General features: G+C 42.9%; 2 protein-coding genes across 2 annotated transcripts in view; both read left to right on the forward strand.

The window, feature by feature from the left end:
* LOC142964701 (vesicular integral-membrane protein VIP36-like) overlaps positions 1–7,939 on the forward strand; it is a 265,045-nt gene extending 257,106 nt beyond the window's left edge. Inside the window, exon 7 of the transcript XR_012957552.1 lies at positions 7,927–7,939. The gene's annotated coding sequence lies outside the window, so the exon portion shown is untranslated. The remainder of the gene's footprint in view (positions 1–7,926) is intronic.
* The window catches only part of fat2 (FAT atypical cadherin 2), a 68,752-nt gene that overhangs the window by 28,655 nt on the left and 22,647 nt on the right, over positions 1–17,450 (forward strand). Inside the window, exons 11-18 of the mRNA XM_076105168.1 lie at positions 172–568; positions 2,268–2,467; positions 3,859–4,012; positions 4,701–4,934; positions 10,232–10,621; positions 13,478–13,689; positions 15,819–15,956; positions 16,126–16,269. Coding sequence (XP_075961283.1) covers positions 172–568; positions 2,268–2,467; positions 3,859–4,012; positions 4,701–4,934; positions 10,232–10,621; positions 13,478–13,689; positions 15,819–15,956; positions 16,126–16,269 — 1,869 coding nt within the window. The remainder of the gene's footprint in view (positions 1–171; positions 569–2,267; positions 2,468–3,858; positions 4,013–4,700; positions 4,935–10,231; positions 10,622–13,477; positions 13,690–15,818; positions 15,957–16,125; positions 16,270–17,450) is intronic.

Here is a 17,450-nt window from a genome sequence, read left to right on the forward strand (position 1 = left end):
AAAATACCCTGGACTGGTATTAAAGCACAGAGATGAAAGTAATATACATATTCTCCTCTAATTCCCAGTAAGACAGCAAACAGGCTTATTTCCTAAATCATCCACATATTTCTTGAAAATGCTTTAATTTGATAAAGAAAATATTGACGAAATGCTTGTTTTGACCCACAGGTGACCGCCAACGACCCGGACACGGACACCAACGGCCGTGTGACCTACAGCTTGGAGCCTCTACCCGATGACACCGCGGCGGACGCCACCGAGGTGTTCTCCATCGACGGAGACAGCGGCTGGATCACCTCCGTGCGGGAGACGGACTGCGAGGCCGCCAGGTTCTACCGGTTCAACGTGGTCGCCACGGACCACGGCGGCGACGTCAAGCTGTCCTCCAGCGTCGCGGTGGAGGTGACGGTGACGGACGAGAATGACAACCCGCCGAAGTTCTCCGACGACGTGTACCGCGGCTCCGTGGTGGAGAACAGCAGCCCCGGGGAGGTGATCGTCTCCATGATGACCACGGATGCTGACGTGTCGCTGGAGAACCGCCTCGTGACGTGTTACATCACAGGTGCGTACGTCTTGAGTGTGCATTCATGAGTGTGTGAATGTGAGTGTGTTTACAGTCATTAAGTTTACATTCACTCTTTCTATGTATCATGTATTTATGTGTCTTTCTCTGTGAGTGTGTGTGTATGTGTGTGTGTGTGTTTGTCAGCCAAATTGCTACACTGTGGGATTCATCAGGACAATGAGGTGAAATTAAATCATAATAGAGTCATAATAGAACATTATTCAGCCACAGATGAATCACAAAGAGGAGAAGGTTGGAAAGCCGACGTGACAGGATTACCAACGAGATGCCCCGCAGCTAACAAGATCAAAGCCAGAGAATAATGCGAATCTATTCCTTGTTCCTCCCGACTGTTAGAGCCGGACCGCTCTTAAGGAGCTCTGCTGTCATAACAAAGTTATTTTACAAAGTGCACCGGAGGAACATTTGCTTTTGGATTATTTAGAAATGGTTTGTCTGACATTGACACTGGCTAGTCAACAATAAACACGAACAAAACCAAATGTTTGATATTAAAGTTGCCCACCGCCGGTTTTACTAATTCAGTGTCTACGACTGAGCTGCTTCACACAATTTCTTTTTAAGAAAACCAACGTCTCCGCTCAGCACCTCAGACCCGTTCGGCAACTTTTGACAGCTTTAAAGAATTCAAACAGTTTCCGCAGCGGCTCCCTCAGCATGTGTCACCTGTCACACAGGTGGTTGACCGGCTGTGGTGCAATCTGCTGCAGCACACCGACCGATGGCCACACTCATACCAGCCGGTGTCAGCCGTCAGAGAAAAAGCACTTTTCATCTCAAAGGATAACAGTTTGTTAGAAAGAGAAGAAAACAGTAAAATACAAAGTACGCAGGTCAGTCAGCCTAATATCAAAATGCATCCACAACACAGATATTTGTGAATTATTCATCAGCAAAAACACAACATCTGAACTCAATATTAAAGCCAGAAGGTAACAGAGAGACACGATAATAAAAGCAAAAGCATAAAATAAACTCAACACAACCAACAAGAAACTCAGCGAATAGCAATATTAGTACCACTTGTATGTAAAAGTATACAAATATTACTTCTGTCAGAGCCTCGTTCCTTGTATCTGTTGATAACAAACATTACACCACAGGGAACAAAGTGGAAACATAATTCACATGAACTGTAAATGGAAGGAAACACACGGAGTCAGACGGTTACTGATTGTTGATCTATCTTAGATATGAAATTTGCAATTTAATACTTTGTTTAATCTGCCTTCCATCTGGATACAACATAAAAAAGATGATTGACAATCATTTAGGATCGTCAATAACAACTATGTGGTGTCAAAAGTTCACATTTTAATCATTTTTAATTATAGTCCAGATGAGATGTTGAAGGAGCAGCTGTATCAGACATGTTAATGTTATAGGATACTGTGATGGACATTATTTACTGTTTTCTAATGTTTTCTTGACCTGAAGTTTAATTAATGTATCAAGAAAACAATTGCCAGATTAGTCTATAATGAAAATGATCATTAGTTGTTGCCTTGTTTGCTAAAATGTGTCCATGAATCCCTTAAAAAATGCAGAAGACGTGACTTCTGTGTCTGCGATGGCGGCTGCGGCCCGGCTCTCGTGTCATTGGTCTCAAATGACACGAACATGTTGAAACTGAGATGAACTGTCGAGTAATCTCAGTTCTCCATCTCGCGTGCAGACGGGGACCCTTTGGGCCAGTTTGCCATCATCCAGGAGGACGAGGGCAAGTGGGGTTTGATCGTGAAGGAAGCTCTGGACAGAGAGACCAGAGACAGATACACGCTCAAAGTCACGGCCACCGATGGGAAGTCTGAGGCTCCGGTTACCGTGGACGTCCACGTCCTGGACATCAACGACAACAGTCCACAGTGTGAACAGGTGAGCTATAGTACGATAATCTACTCAGCTGCTGGGAACACTTAACCCAAAATGTTTTTTCCTTTTATTGTACTAATAACGTTCGTCAGGAAATGAAGTCTTCATTTACGAGTAATGCACCGTGTCTGCCTCGCAGAAGCCTCTCTAATGAAGAATCTTATTAGTTTCATTGGAGTGTTTTAGTGAAGAAAAGTGGTCAACCTGTGCTGTTGAAAACTTTACTGTCCTGCAGTAGTTTGTTGTTGGATGTAATGTAAACTACAAACCCGTCATGTGCTGACATATACTGTGTAGAGCACCACAGCGCCGCAATAACAGAAGGGAAACATCCAACTCTGCAGAGTCAGCAGTCTCTTCTCCGTTCATATTTCATGCTGCAGAGCAACCAAAAAGCATGTCGATATACTTCTGAGAGGAGCATCTGCACTCAGAAATCAGACATGTGGCATTGTTGTGGTTTTGTCGAGTGTAAACAGAGTTTTATTTTTATTTATCTCCCTAAGCTATAAGCTGTGGTGGTTAGTGGAGTATTCATCAAAAAGCATCCTTGATTTCTGACAGTAAGCTTCAGGTCAAAAGATGAGAAGAGGATGAAAAACTAATCCCAGTCGAGGGTTTCCCATCACTACACTACGCACAAGTCATTTCAACTTTCAACTCGTGTGCAGTTTGTTCCACTTTCACTTAAACAGCTGTACATATTCATCAATGTTTGATGCAATAACACATAAATGTGCCAATAGTCCTATTACTTCATGTTTAAAATGTTATGTAAATATGTTATATATGTGTTTATCTAATCTTTACAACGTTCATTTTAATTTGACAGACGGATAACCTGTGGTATGTAACTTGTGGAAAATGATGGAATCTTAAAATATAAGGTGCACTGCAGAAATTGTCGCTTTCTGTTTTGTAAACATTATATTTAAAGTTGCTCTCCCCGCCTGCAGCATCACATACGAACCCCCGATTCTAGTGGGTCAGAGGTGACGTTTCAGAGCGTCTTTACATTTTTAGGAAAATCCATAGTTTATTTTTAATGTGGCGGATTTTAATGGATTTGATTTCATAGTAAACATTCATAGGAACGTTAGTTTGCATATTTTTTAGACAGCAAAATCTTTCAAAACAAACCAAATATACATGTTTGCAACTAGAAACTATCGAGGCTTTTAGAGCTTGTACTGACAGTTTGATATTTGTTTTAAATCCAGCTTACTCTTGCTGTTTTCTCAAGATTACCCAGCGTAGCTTCACCTTGCGTTCTCTTCATTACTGGAGCCCCAGCAGCTGTGTCATTGTCTTCATGCAGCCCTCAGTAGCTTGACTGATTTAAAGTGCCGTGTTGAACGGAGGCCTGATTTGTTGTTGGTCTCCTCCCGATCCAGCTGGTGTACACGGAGGCGGTGATGGAGAACTCGCCCTCCAGCATGTTTGTGCTGAAGGTTTCGGCCTCGGACCCGGACGTGGGAGCTAATGGCCAGATCTCCTACACCCTCCACGGTCCCAACGCAGACAAGTTCCATCTGGACCACAGGACAGGTATGAAGCCGCCTGTTTGGGGGTCAAACCACGAGTGCTCCCTCTGAAGTGTTTGAGCTGTTGATACCATCAGCAAACTTTTCCTTTGTCGTTTCTGTTTTTCTCATATTATCCGGAGCGACTCAGCGACATCCATCACACTGCGTTTCTGTCTCGACATCTTTCTCTTTCTCTTTTGTTTTTCTTTGTTTCAAATGGTTTTATTGTGAGGAATCATTTTCCAACACAACAAAACATTGTTGTGCTCTGTTCTTTTCCATTTAAACATTTAAACATAATGTCAAAAAATAATGAAATAAATAAATAAATACATAATAAGTATATGAAGTATTTAAAATGAGCTCCGCCTTGATCGACGACAACACTAAAGTAGCGCTTACATGTTAACAGTAATAATGATCCAAAAATAATATCTTGTTAAATAAATGTATTATTTGTTTGGTTTTAGTCGTGTAATGAGCCTCAGCGGGCTGCTAGTGTAGTCGATTATTTTTTTACACAATGAGGAAAATAAACATTAAATCTGTAAACTGCTAATAAAAGGGTATAAAATGTGTTAAATTAAACATTACAATTAATATTATGTATTTAATATTGTGTTTATTATTCCAGGATAAATGACAAACCAGGTGACGAACTTATTTTCGAAATGCATTATGACTTCAGTGTCGTCTCCATCGCTCCCCAGGTGAGCTGTTCACTCTGGCCACGTTGGACCGCGAGCGGGAGGTCGAGTACAACGTGGCGGCGAAGGCGACGGACGGCGGCGGGCGGTCGTGTCAGGCAGACATCCGGCTGACCATCCAGGACATGAACGACAACCCGCCACACTTCTCCTCCAGCCACTACGAGGTCACCGTGTTCGACAACACCACCGTCAGGACTCCCGTCGCCGTCGTGTACGCCAAGGACCCGGACGCTGGTAGGTTATTAAGTGACGTTCAGGGTTCTGTGAAAAAGTTAAAGAGACCATATGGAGAGCCAACGTTTTCTGTCAGGTCAGAACATGCTAGTGTAAACCCTTTATACCTGGTATCAGCGATTCCTAACTGTACTAAAGCCCAACGCACAGACGCTCCTTTGTGTGTATTAATGCTAAACATAATGAAAGACTGAGCCATTCCCAGCAGAGCAGCGCCCACCTGATGCCTCCCAGCTGCGCTGCTACTCAGAGATTTTAACCCCTTAACCCTTCTCTGCATTAGCCTCTTGCTCTACTCATTATGCCAAATTAAAATTAAATAGCTTCTGTTTGGTGACTCTCCGACTTTTCATAGTGCCAGTTTTTTAATTTGCCCAAAAAACTTTGGTTTGTGAGCAAATACCTGACATGACATGACCATCGGCCTCAGCTGTAGTTTGTGTCGAGAGCACGTCAGCAAACGTTAGCATGCTGACATGATAAGCTAAGATATTATATATCATTGATAAATACCTGCAAAAAATAAGCTGTTAGCTTCTCACATCTAACTAAAATAGATGGAGTCTCCATTCGACTGTCATTTTGATTTTCTCAACAACCGTTCACCCGATCGACTTCACACTTATCCTCTTTATGGTCTGTTTGACTCTAAATGGACCATAATGTACTAAATGAACATCATGCTGTATTGAAGAAGACTTGAAACTAGAGATTGAGACCATAAACTCATGTTTACAATGTTTACTGAGGTAATAAATCAAGAGAGAAGTAGAGTCATTTTCTCATAGACTTCTATACGACCAGAGGAGTCGCCCCCTGCTGGTCAGTAGAGAGAATGCAGCTTTTAAGACACTTCTGCACCGGCTTCACTTGGCAGAACCGCAGGTTGCCGCCTGGTTTATACTCCAGGCTTGCAAGAGGATGCAACAATGTCACAGAGGGTTTATTGTTCAAGGTATTGAGTGTTAAGTTGTTTGGATGAGCCGTTCCCCAGAAATCTGTGAGCAGCAACACCAGAGGGCAAACATTCTCCTTTTAGGCGGACCGGTACTGAATAATATGAGACCTGAAACAGACTCACAAGATCTCCTAGTTTAGTTCTGCAGTAGCGAAACTACTAAACTTTACTAACCTTTATTTGTCTCTTCCTCGTTTCCTTCGTGCTACTACTTCGTGATTTTCTTTGTCATTCTGTTTGTATGTTTTATTTGCACAGGTTCTTTTTTCTCCCTGAAGGTGGCTGACACAGTTTGGTCCCAATTTCCACTGCTGTGTTTGAATGTTTTATTCATGCCTTGGTTTCGATGGTCAGTTGGGTTTTTATTGGTGTAAACAGGAAAGTCAGATAAAAGTAAAGTTAAACTGACAGTTGTCCTCGACTGAAACCATCTGTAGCACACACACACACACACACACACGCACACGCACACACACACACTGGAATAGTCAGTTCCCACAAGAGGATCATTAAATATGCACAGACAAAGCCACCAATACAAATATTCTGCATGTACAAAGACTAATACACACACATGCTTTTGTTTGCACTGAGATGAACAAATTCAGACAGGTAGACATGCACACACACACACGCACACACACACACACACACACACACACACACACACACACACACACACACACACACACACACACACACACACACACACACACACACACAGGTAGAGAAACAGGAGCAGACAGAACAGGTCAGCCACTCCTTCAGATGTGCAGCAGCTTGTCCTCTTTCTCTACACAGACGACTTTCCCACAGACTATGACAATGACTAATCAACTTTTCTCTTCTTTTTATTTTTGAATGTTTTATTTTTGAAAGAAGTTTATAGAAAACATTTCCATCAACTGCGGGTTTTCTAACCGGTAGAGACAGAAACACAGACGCTGATGATTCAGTGGATCTCTCTTTGTGATGATTTGAATTTAATGCGTAAAAATGTAAAAATAATCAGTAATATGATGCATGTGTATCATTGTAATCCTTCCTGGATTCATTCAGAGTGAAACTGGTGTCACAGCAGTTATATATTTAATTATTCTTGGAACATTTTGCCTCTTAAGGACATTTCACACTGAGGAAACATGAGGAAACAAACAGAGACAACATCAGTGACGATCAACAGTTAAATCACTGATCCTCTAGAAAGCAGGATGAGAAATGTTGGCCTTTAACCACAGCGCCATCTTTAGGCTAATTCATTTGCTAAACTCTTTAACACGGTAAAATAAATGCACCTCTCCTCCAGAACTTGCCAAACCACCTTTTTGTTGAAGCTCCGTTTGAGTTAAAAGTGTTGACCTTTAATCCTGACACTCCTGTAATTATCCTTAAACATCTGTTACAGTGCATACACCGATGAACGTTAAAACGCCTCCCCCACACCAACACATGCTCTCTCTTTCAATCCATCACCCACCTTGTTGAAAAGGTCGGCGTTGAGATATTTGCACAACTTCAAAAACATGTTTATGTATAAGTCTTAAGTTAACGTTTAAAAGAAGGTGTGTTTCTCTGTTATTTCTGGGCATCTCTGCCTCGGCTGGTTGGTTTGAGTTTGAGTGATTTTGAGTGTCGCAAACTGCAGTAAATACTGTATTGTGAATGTATGCTGTGATGCTGTATACACGTCTCCTAAAACCTGAATATTATCGGCATATCCCACATGTCTTAATCGGAAAAAGCTATATTTGGAATAATAATAATCCATCCAAACGTAATATGTTGTTCACATGACCTGAAAACAAATTCAGAATGAGCCACCAAAGATTGAGCAGTTCAACAACAGACATTATTGTTATTTGAATAATAGATAGATACATACACACATACATACATACGTACATACGTACATACATACGTACATACATACGTACATAGATGGATAGAGGTCTGAAAAGGTCAAATCTAGTATTTCACCGTCCTGTAACCTCTCACATTTCGTATGTTGCCTCCTTGTAGTTTTCAGACCTCCAGGTTTAAAACCAGAGTCAATAATTCAATAATTTATTACCATATTAATGAAACATTGATTGCATTTTGTCTTGTGTGCTCGTCGTAGACAAAAACAATACAGCAAATGCACACCAACACAGACGTATCACATATCAGCGTAAACACATGGAGGTACTCTTTAAAACACACGTGTCTGCTGAGAAACCTGCTCGCAAACACAGTTGAAGTGAAGTTCATGGACTCAACTGATGATGAGGAGGAGTCATGGAAACAAATAGCTTAGTTCTTAATACTACGCAACCTTGTTTACTGAGGGACGGAGGACAGAAAGTGAACTGTCTGGATGAGAGAGCTCTCTGATTATTCTCACAGCCGTCCTTGGAGTTCTACATATTACAGGCCGGTGATCTTTGATGCTGCCTCTACTGCCTTATTTAGTTCCTCCTCTTCATCGGCTGGGCAGTTTGTGCTCTCATGAAACAAACATCACTGATCTGGTGTTACCAGTTGTGTGTCAGTTGGCCTGATGTCGGGGGATCTGGGCGCGTTTTCCACAGGACCTAAATATGGAGATGACTTTCATTTGATGGAGTCTTTCTGTCCATCTGTCCAACCCTCTGGTGCAGAGACATGGACGGGTCACATTGCCTTTAAGTGTGCTTTGGATATTCATGGTCCCTGGCAGATGATTCCTGTGTTTATCGGTTACCCCCGTTGCCCTTTTCCTCCAACGCCACCAGCACAACAAAATCAAGAAATATTGAAATCCAATGTGCTTTTCCAAAACCTATACGACCAGACTATTCAGTATGCCAGAAACAGATGGAGTCCCAATACACAGTATGTCAAATGCAGTACGCCAAACAAGTACCAGTGTCCTAGTACATCTGGTCGTATTGTCAGCATGCTCTTCTGGCTGTTGTGACCCACAATCCTTTGTGCAGCAGCTATATTGAGCAAGAGGGTGAAAGTCATGACGAAGTAGTGTGACCCACTTGAATGCATACTGCATGCAACACTACGTACTTTGTGAGGGCAGCTGCAGCACGTACTAGTAAGTGAAAAAGGAAAAAGTATGCGACTTTGAACGCAGCTCTAGTGAGCACGTTCATCCTCCCAAAGGAAGAAAACCCCGTTACTGGATTAGTTAATGAATCCATGTGCACACGGTGCTTGTGGTGGACTTGCTGCAGTAGTGGTGTACGGGTACGAGGATGATTTACCATCTTCAACACGTCGTCCCATTTTTTTTTTAAATCAATGATTCTTTATCATCAACATCTCAACAGCTTCTCATCCTCTGATCATAGAGATGAAAGTTATCTGATGTGCTTTGACATCATGTCCTCACTTTTAAACACAAGCACACCTTGCGGGGATGTGGTTTTTGATAACAATAGAACATTCATGGGCCAATTTGTTTTCCCTCTCAAAGAAACTAATCCAGGTGTCGTAAGGGCCAATACACAACACAGACGTCACATGACAAATTAAATGACTTACAGTATTAACCCTCTGAACCCCAGGCAGTTTCGGGGCGCTTTTCGCTCCTGTCCCATTCTTCTATATCTATTCATACAAGTTGTTTCCTAGTAGCCACACGTGTTACCCATTCTGGGAAAGAAATGGAGGCTGTTTGTATTGAGATATTCACATTTTTACAACCTCTACTCCAGCCTCTCCTCTCCTCTCTGCTCTGTGTTCAGCAGCCTGCAGCTCAGTCAAAGGTTCACCGAATTGTTGTCACGTGACTGTTGCTCTCACGTGAATCAATCATAGCTTCCTTGTTGCGTTGAGAAGCTCAGAATTTAATGTTTTTACAGAATCTGTGTAGAATAAATGGTTTATTTGGGGCGACATTTTCAATGAGTAATGTAGAATAAAATGTTTTTGATGAAATATCACAATTTTAAGATTAGTTTAGCTTGAGATTTCTGACGAAAGCATTCATCACACGTGACCTGTTCAAGGACCGTCGGAAAGAAGAAAATCTGAAGATAGATTCAGCTTTTACAGCTTCTGGCTACGATAAACGGTGTAGATTTGGCCTTTCTTTAAAGAAAAGATGCTTTTCAATCCCGCCGGCGGGTTTTGGGGCTCAGAGGGTTTAAAGTGTAATAAAGTTGCCGAATTCAGCCAGCGCAACTTTCATCATTAAACACTACACTACATTATCAGTCAGGGCATTTCATCACATTATTGGGTTTTATTACATTTTCAATCAGGTCAAGTTCAAATTTTAACACATTTCAGGAAATTATTATATTATTCGGATCTACAATTTTCGATAAAATCATTCACGTGTCTCCATCTTCTCCTCCTCCAGGTATAAACTCTGAGGTGAAGTACTCGCTCCTTGCGGGCGACGGAGGCTACTTCTCTCTGGAGGAGTTTTCTGGGATCCTGCGGCTGGAGCGACCTCTGACCTCCGACGCTCCGCCCGCCTTCGAGCTGAGGGTGAAAGCCACCGACCGCGGCCTGCCTCGTCACCTTTACTCCGTCGTGGCCGTGACGGTGGACGTGGTCTCCCTGGACGACTACCAGCCCGTCTTCCTGAGCTCGGAGTACACCGCTCAAATCCCAGAATCCCTGGCGGTCGGGTCGGAGGTGCTGAGCGTCTCCGCGCTGACGAGGGACGGCGGAGGGCCGGATCCCATCGTCTACCGGATCGCGTCTGGCAACGAGGAGGGACGCTTCCTGCTGGACACACGGACAGGTTTTTATACTCCTATATTCTATCTGTCTCACTCTTTGTTTACACATCTACAACCCCAAATTTACAAACAAGGGAGATCGTCAATTAATCATACCAAGGACCGCCGTTTTGATTCCTCAAGTTCGGCGGTTTCGCTGTTGCCGTCGCCATGTTGTTTTTTGCAACCAATAAATGAAAGTTTGGAATGCGGAGGAGTGACGTAAAGACGCCGTATAGGGCTCTGCTAGCGGTAGCCACCTGTCAATCACCGTGTAGCCCCGCCCTAAAGCATCCCCTGCTTTATGGTCTGTTTGACTCTAAATGGACCATAATGTACTAAATGAACATCATGCTGTATTGAAGAAGACTTGAAACTAGAGATTGAGACCATAAACTCATGTTTACAATGTTTACTGAGGTAATAAATCAAGAGAGAAGTAGAGTCATTTTCTCACAGACTTCTATACAACCAGAGGAGTCGCCCCCTGGTGGACAGTAGAGAGAATGGCAGAATTGATGAGAGCCGTGAGAGTGAATCAAAACAGTGAAGGTGTGAAACCAAACCAATAAACTGAAAGATGTTAAAACGCTCCGTAGTGTTCAGAGGAACTGCAGAGTTTGTATCATCATGACGATGAGTAAGTCCTCCCACACTTCACATAATCATGTGACCTATTATCTTCATAGAAATATTGATTAATGCAGTTTAGTTTATTTTTCCAAGCTGCAAAAATGCCACAATTTCATTTCCCTCCGAGGTGGCTGGAGGCTGACAGTCAGGTTCACTGTAGTATCATCTTTAAATGAATAATAATGGTAATATTTATGTGTGTGTTAATATGCACCACCTATGAATTGAATGTCACTTTTAAACAGCTGCATCATTTATGATTTTCAACAGATAAAACACTAGATGGTGATGACTTTCCATCTGTTTCCCATTTAAAAGAATACATATCATGATCTCATCTTCATGCCATCTGACACGTCATCCAGTATTATTTAGTTTTACTACTTTTATAAAAGTAAGAGTTCTGCTTGAAGAGCTGAAGTTCAGTAGAGTTGAGTTGAGTATTTCGTGAGCTCCGTTCCCTGCTGGATCAAAGAAAGAACTTGCAGAGTTCTGCAGTGAACCTTTGGACTGCGTAGGACCGTCTCACGGCTTCATGCCGATAAATCATTAAAGGGCAGCTGGTCAGAGGAGTCATTGATCGCCGCCCACTGCATTAGCTTTCATTATTTGGGGAGAGCAGAGAGTCTGTAAAGTTAGTAAAGTAGAAGACGTGTCGATCAGAATCTCGGACAGATAAACAGGCACTGGGAGGAATACGGTTGTTGAGATCGGAAGAAGATGTTTATTTATTCAAGTTGAACGAGAAGAGCAAAACTATAAAGTATCTAAAAAGCCCGTCGGACCTGAATCACATATTAAATCATCTGGTTCTGCTCAGGAAACTAATCCGAACTAAAAGTAATCACAACAGACTCACTCACTCATTTCAAAGTGAAACCTTCTTCATTTGTTTTTGAATAACAGGCTGAGGAGGACTTTAACTTATGTTCTCTGTGTAGCTCCTCCTGATCAATTAATCCCCCGATCAGCCTTTTTTCCTCTCTCAGTAGTTACACACAGAGCTGAAGAGTCACGGCTAAAATAACACAGTTTACTTCACCGCCTCTGTGTTAGGCATCAACCGCAATTGTTGAGTCAGCATTTGTGCAAAGACATGTCAGTAATGAAAATTCATACAGAGCCCAGTGTAACCAACACACACACACACACGCACGCACGCACACACACACTGCTGCCTTAGAAACTGATTGGATTGATCTGTGATTGGTTGATAACTTTCTGATGCGATAGCTCAAATAAATCAAGGTGAAAAGGTCGACCAGTTAAAGTTCCGCTGGTTTTTATGAGAGGTCAGATGAACGAGGACTCCGCACCATCTGAAAGGAGTGACTTAATAACAGACTTTAAAAAAAATAAAGTGGACACGACACATTCGACACAATCTTTCATTGCCGCCATAAATCGAGGTTAAACTTCACATGTGGAGGACGGATAGCACACGAAGACAGCAGCAGCAGCTGTGGAGACATTTATCGTCCCTGAAAGGTTAAACTCACAGCTTCAAAAGTGGGAGTTCACTACATGTGTCACATGACGCCACACACACGCACACACACACACACGCACACGCACACACACACACACACACATAGGGAGTGTTTGACTTATGGTAGACATTATCATCTAAAGCACCTCACCTGTACCATTGGGGGGCGTGGTCCCTGCTGTCATTGGTTAATAAACCAGTGGTTCTCAAATCTTGCTGCTGTACGGTCACAAGTGGGACTTTGGTTCACTTTATACTTTACCTTTCTGGTGTGGTGTTGTTAACTACTGTGGCTGTGAGCCCCGCCTACTCCCTGAGTCTCTCTACATCCACACACACACACACACACACACACAGGAGAAAAACACAGAGGTCATAGCGAGACTTTAAAACAAAGTTCTGTATCTCTGACGAGTGGTCAGCCATGCAGCATGTATTTGTAATGATACACCCACCGGTGGATCTGACCGCGGCGAAGAGGCTGAAGATGAGACACCTTGCACATTTGTTATGAAGCCCACAGTGTTTGGCTCATAAGGTGAGCCGAGCAGCTTTGCTCAGTCGGGGAACTTTGTGCTAAATATTGTAGATCAGAGTTTAAAAGTCAAAAGATGTCGACTGTGATGTTTTATACTAAAGTAAACCAAAGGGATAAAAGGTGGAAGAGATCTCACTTTCAGTTGTTGTGTTTGTTGCGCTGTCACAAGTCAAAACTGTACTTTACGACGAGATTAATTTAAGTCTCCTCCTCTTGCAGGCCTGCTGACCCTCGTGGCCCCGCTGGACTTTGAGGTTTCCCGGGAGCACTACCTGTCTGTAGAGGGAAGTCGTGGCAAGTCGTCCCTCAGCGACGTCACCACGGTTATCATCAACGTGATGGACCTGAACGACAACGCGCCGGTGTTCGGACGAGGCGACCACAGCGCTGAGATATCGGAGGATCTCACGCCTGGAGGCCTGGTGATGAAGGTAACGGCACAAAGTGACCGAGATGTTACGGGTCCGTTGAAACGGTACAGGGTTCACTGTCTGCAGCGGCATGCAGAATACACGCAATGTAGAATGATGGATGATCACAATCGATAGTAGCGCCTGGAAACTTTCACCAGTACTTCTGCATGCGAGTTACACTACACAACACTACACAGCTGGTTCCTGGTCAGTTGCAACAGAAACACAGTGTCTCTGCTGCTTTCAAGCTGTTTTTATTTTCAGTTCCACAGAATATGAGATGCTTTTCACTTTTACAACCTGTTGATACCTGCTGCTTTGTGGGGAAATGTTCGTAGAGTGAAATGTTCCTTATTCTTAGATAGAAAATCGTTTCCCAAAGATGCCAGTTGCAAGATGTCGGTTGAAAAGAAACGTATCCATAAGCATATATATATATATATATATATATATATATATATATATATATATATATATATATATATATATATATATGTTACAAACTGGTGTAAAAGCTCAACCTACACTGAAACTGAGCAGGAGACCGAGAGTTGTCTAATAAGCGGCGCTGAAAAGAAATAGTGAAGTGAAGGTTACATTGATTAAATTACTTCATAAGGGATTCTTCAACACACACACACACACACACACACACACACACACACACACACACACACACACATACACACACACACACACAGTAAACAGTGGAACATTCATATGTCACAGACACATAGACATCAGTAATCTTTGATTGAATCACTGAATTGAATTGGACTTCAATTTAACTGAAGGACATTTCTCTGTTTTCCTCTCTCTGTCAGCACACACACACACACACACACACACACACACACACACACACGAACGACATGCATCAAAATCACATAAACTGATTATTCCAATAACACAATAAAAGGGCAGTATGAGATGATCTGGCAGCCTGTCGATGATAAACGTGTGTAAAACACACACACACACACACACACACTCTGTCATCTGTCGGGCGGGCAGCAGAGATAATGCAGCGATAACACAGCTCAGTGGCGCTCTGATGAGTCGGTAATCATGTGGTTCCATATTTGACATTTTTCTCCTCGAGGTCGCTGTTTCCATCTCTCTGTTTTAACCATTCAACAGCAGCACGTCACCGTTTGAAATGTTCCAAGTCTTTTGACACAACAAGGCGAGGGAGTCCTCTGTCAGGAAACAATTATAGGATTCTTGAGCTAAAGCAATAAAGAGAAAAGCAAGTTGAGAACATGGTTTTATTGCTAGATTTCTCCATTTAAAGAGTCATCTATGTCTGTAATTGAGCCCAAAAGTGTTTTAAAACAAATGAAACAATCTGTTGTTGGAGATTTTTGTGTTTCAATTGTTTTTTTGAATTTTTAATTTCTTATTAACGAATCTATAATGTGTTTTGGCATGAAGCCTCCATGGCAACAAGGCAATATCTTTGTTTTCAAGTGGATAACAAGGTTAAAGCGAGCTAGAACCAGAACCAGAACCAGCTGCGCGCGCACACACACACACACACACACACACACACACACACACACACACACACACACACACACACACACACAGGTGTTCGAGGTATCAGGTTACAGCAGCAGAGCTGATGAACACATCATCTGCTTGACTAACAGTCACATGTGTTGATGTCAATGTCGTCCGTCAACAGTGTCCTTTGACCCAAGCAACAACATTAAAAACCCTTGAATGACGTGTTTTTAACAAGAGTCAGAGGTGCCAGTGGCAGATTCAGGCTGTTTGAGGTGCAGGAGCCACAAAATATTATAATGAAACCAGCCGCATACAGTGGGGCACTAAGGTATGGAAAGTATGGACGCCCTAGTGGGCACATCAGCACGTTATCTCCAATGTAGGAGCATCCTAGAAGGCACTGCATCATGTTTTCTTGCACATTGGGCCATCGTTTTTGGCACTTTCAACGTTTTTATTGATTGTCAGGACATCCAACGGTATTTATTTTAGACAGTGGGAGCACCAGAGTGGGCATGTAGATAACCATGACCTCTCAGCTTACTTTATTATCGTCGGGCATTGTTGTTGCTCTGTTGGATTGTATTTGTTGGGTGCTGACATTGTCCCTCACCTCCCCTCCCTTTCTTTACCTCCAGGTAACAGCCAGCGATCGGGACGGTCCCATCAACAATCTGCTGCGTTACTCCATAGTGAGCGGGGACTCTCTGCAGCAGTTCTCTATTCACCCTCGTAGTGGAGAAATCACTGTCCGCACTGCACTGGACAGAGAAGAGGTCAGTGTGCATCTGTGTGTAAGATCAGTCAATGTCAAAAACAGACAGATATTAAGATTAAAACACAATAAATACATATGAAACAACTCAGAAAGTAAAATAAATAACAAACAAATAAAAAAGGGAAAAGAAGTATAATAAGAAAAGGTTGCCTCTGTCTTCTCTCCAGGTCCCTCATTACTCTCTGACGGTGCAGGCAGCAGATGAAGGTAATCCTCCTCTGTCCTCGGCCGTCCTCATCACCATCACCGTCACCGACGTCAACGACAACGCACCCGTCTTCTCCCAGGTCAACCACAGTCTGCAGCTGCAGGTATGACGACTGCAACATCTCCAACATGTCTGCTCAACAGGATGCATGTGTTTACATGCTGCTGCATCCCACAACAAAAAAACCAAAAGCTGTGATTTATCTGATCAAATCTCTCCCTCTAGTTCAGAGGGTTTGTGTTCGCAGCGTGGAGCGAAAACACAGACCTTACACAAACCGCTGCATCGACAAAAAGTCAACAAGCAATATGTCAAAAAAAACGTGTATATGTAAAATAAATTCACCGTGAAAGCTCTGGAAAGAATCGCCTGCTCATCAGCTGCTGCAGATAACGTCTGACGCCTCGAGGGGGGGAAGCGTCAGTCGCATTCACGTGTGAAATCTGACACAATGGAGAAATATTAACTCGCTTTTACGTGAATATAAGCCGAACACGCAACTCCTCACGAAAAGACAGTTCAGTTCATTCCTTCAAGTTGCGTTGGTGACCTTAAAAAGCTAAGCTGAACAAAAGTAGCCAAATATTCCTGGAGCAAGGCTGTAGAGGTCTACCTGCTCTGCTCCGGACTCCCTAACAAGGTGATATGAAGACAGATGTTCTAATGATTGAAGCTAATGGAAGAGAATCACTGAAGGTCTGTCGTTCTCTATCAATAAATCTCTCTGTATCATTATAACCAGTGAAAATATACCGCGGGGCCCAGAGCTCATTAAAGCTGTGTGCTGAGAGGTGCCTGCGAGTACGTATTTGTGTCTTCACATGTGTGCGTTGGACGATCACAGCATTGTTTTTTTGCCACGCTGGCTGTACATTTAAAGTCTTTACTGCCCGTTTGAAAGAAAAACGCCCATTCAGCCACAGAAGAGACATTTCGCAGGGCGGAAAAAACCCTCAGCGCTGTGTGGCGATGAATCCAAATTATTGATATCGTCCCCATCTGATAATGTCCACAGCCAGCTCGGCCTGATGATGAAAGCTCTCATTGCAGCAGATGGATGTTGCTGAAACTGGGGAAAGGGGGTTGTCGGGGTGGTTTCCAGACAGGTGTTGCAGGTCAGCAGCTGCGGTGTCGTTTTCTCTCCTGTAGACATATTTTTTTACGGCTTGCACATCTGTTGTAGTGGAGCGTGAGCGCCCTGGTAGGCTGCAGAAGGATGTGAGTACTTTCCCTAAAAGCAGCAGAGGGACAGGTGATTCTGATGCAACACGTCTGCAGAAGGAT

Source organism: Anarhichas minor, unplaced genomic scaffold (genome assembly GCF_050575085.1).
Source record: "Anarhichas minor isolate MPS153535 unplaced genomic scaffold, ASM5057508v1 ptg000031l, whole genome shotgun sequence".
Classification (NCBI taxonomy): domain Eukaryota; kingdom Metazoa; phylum Chordata; class Actinopteri; order Perciformes; family Anarhichadidae; genus Anarhichas; species Anarhichas minor.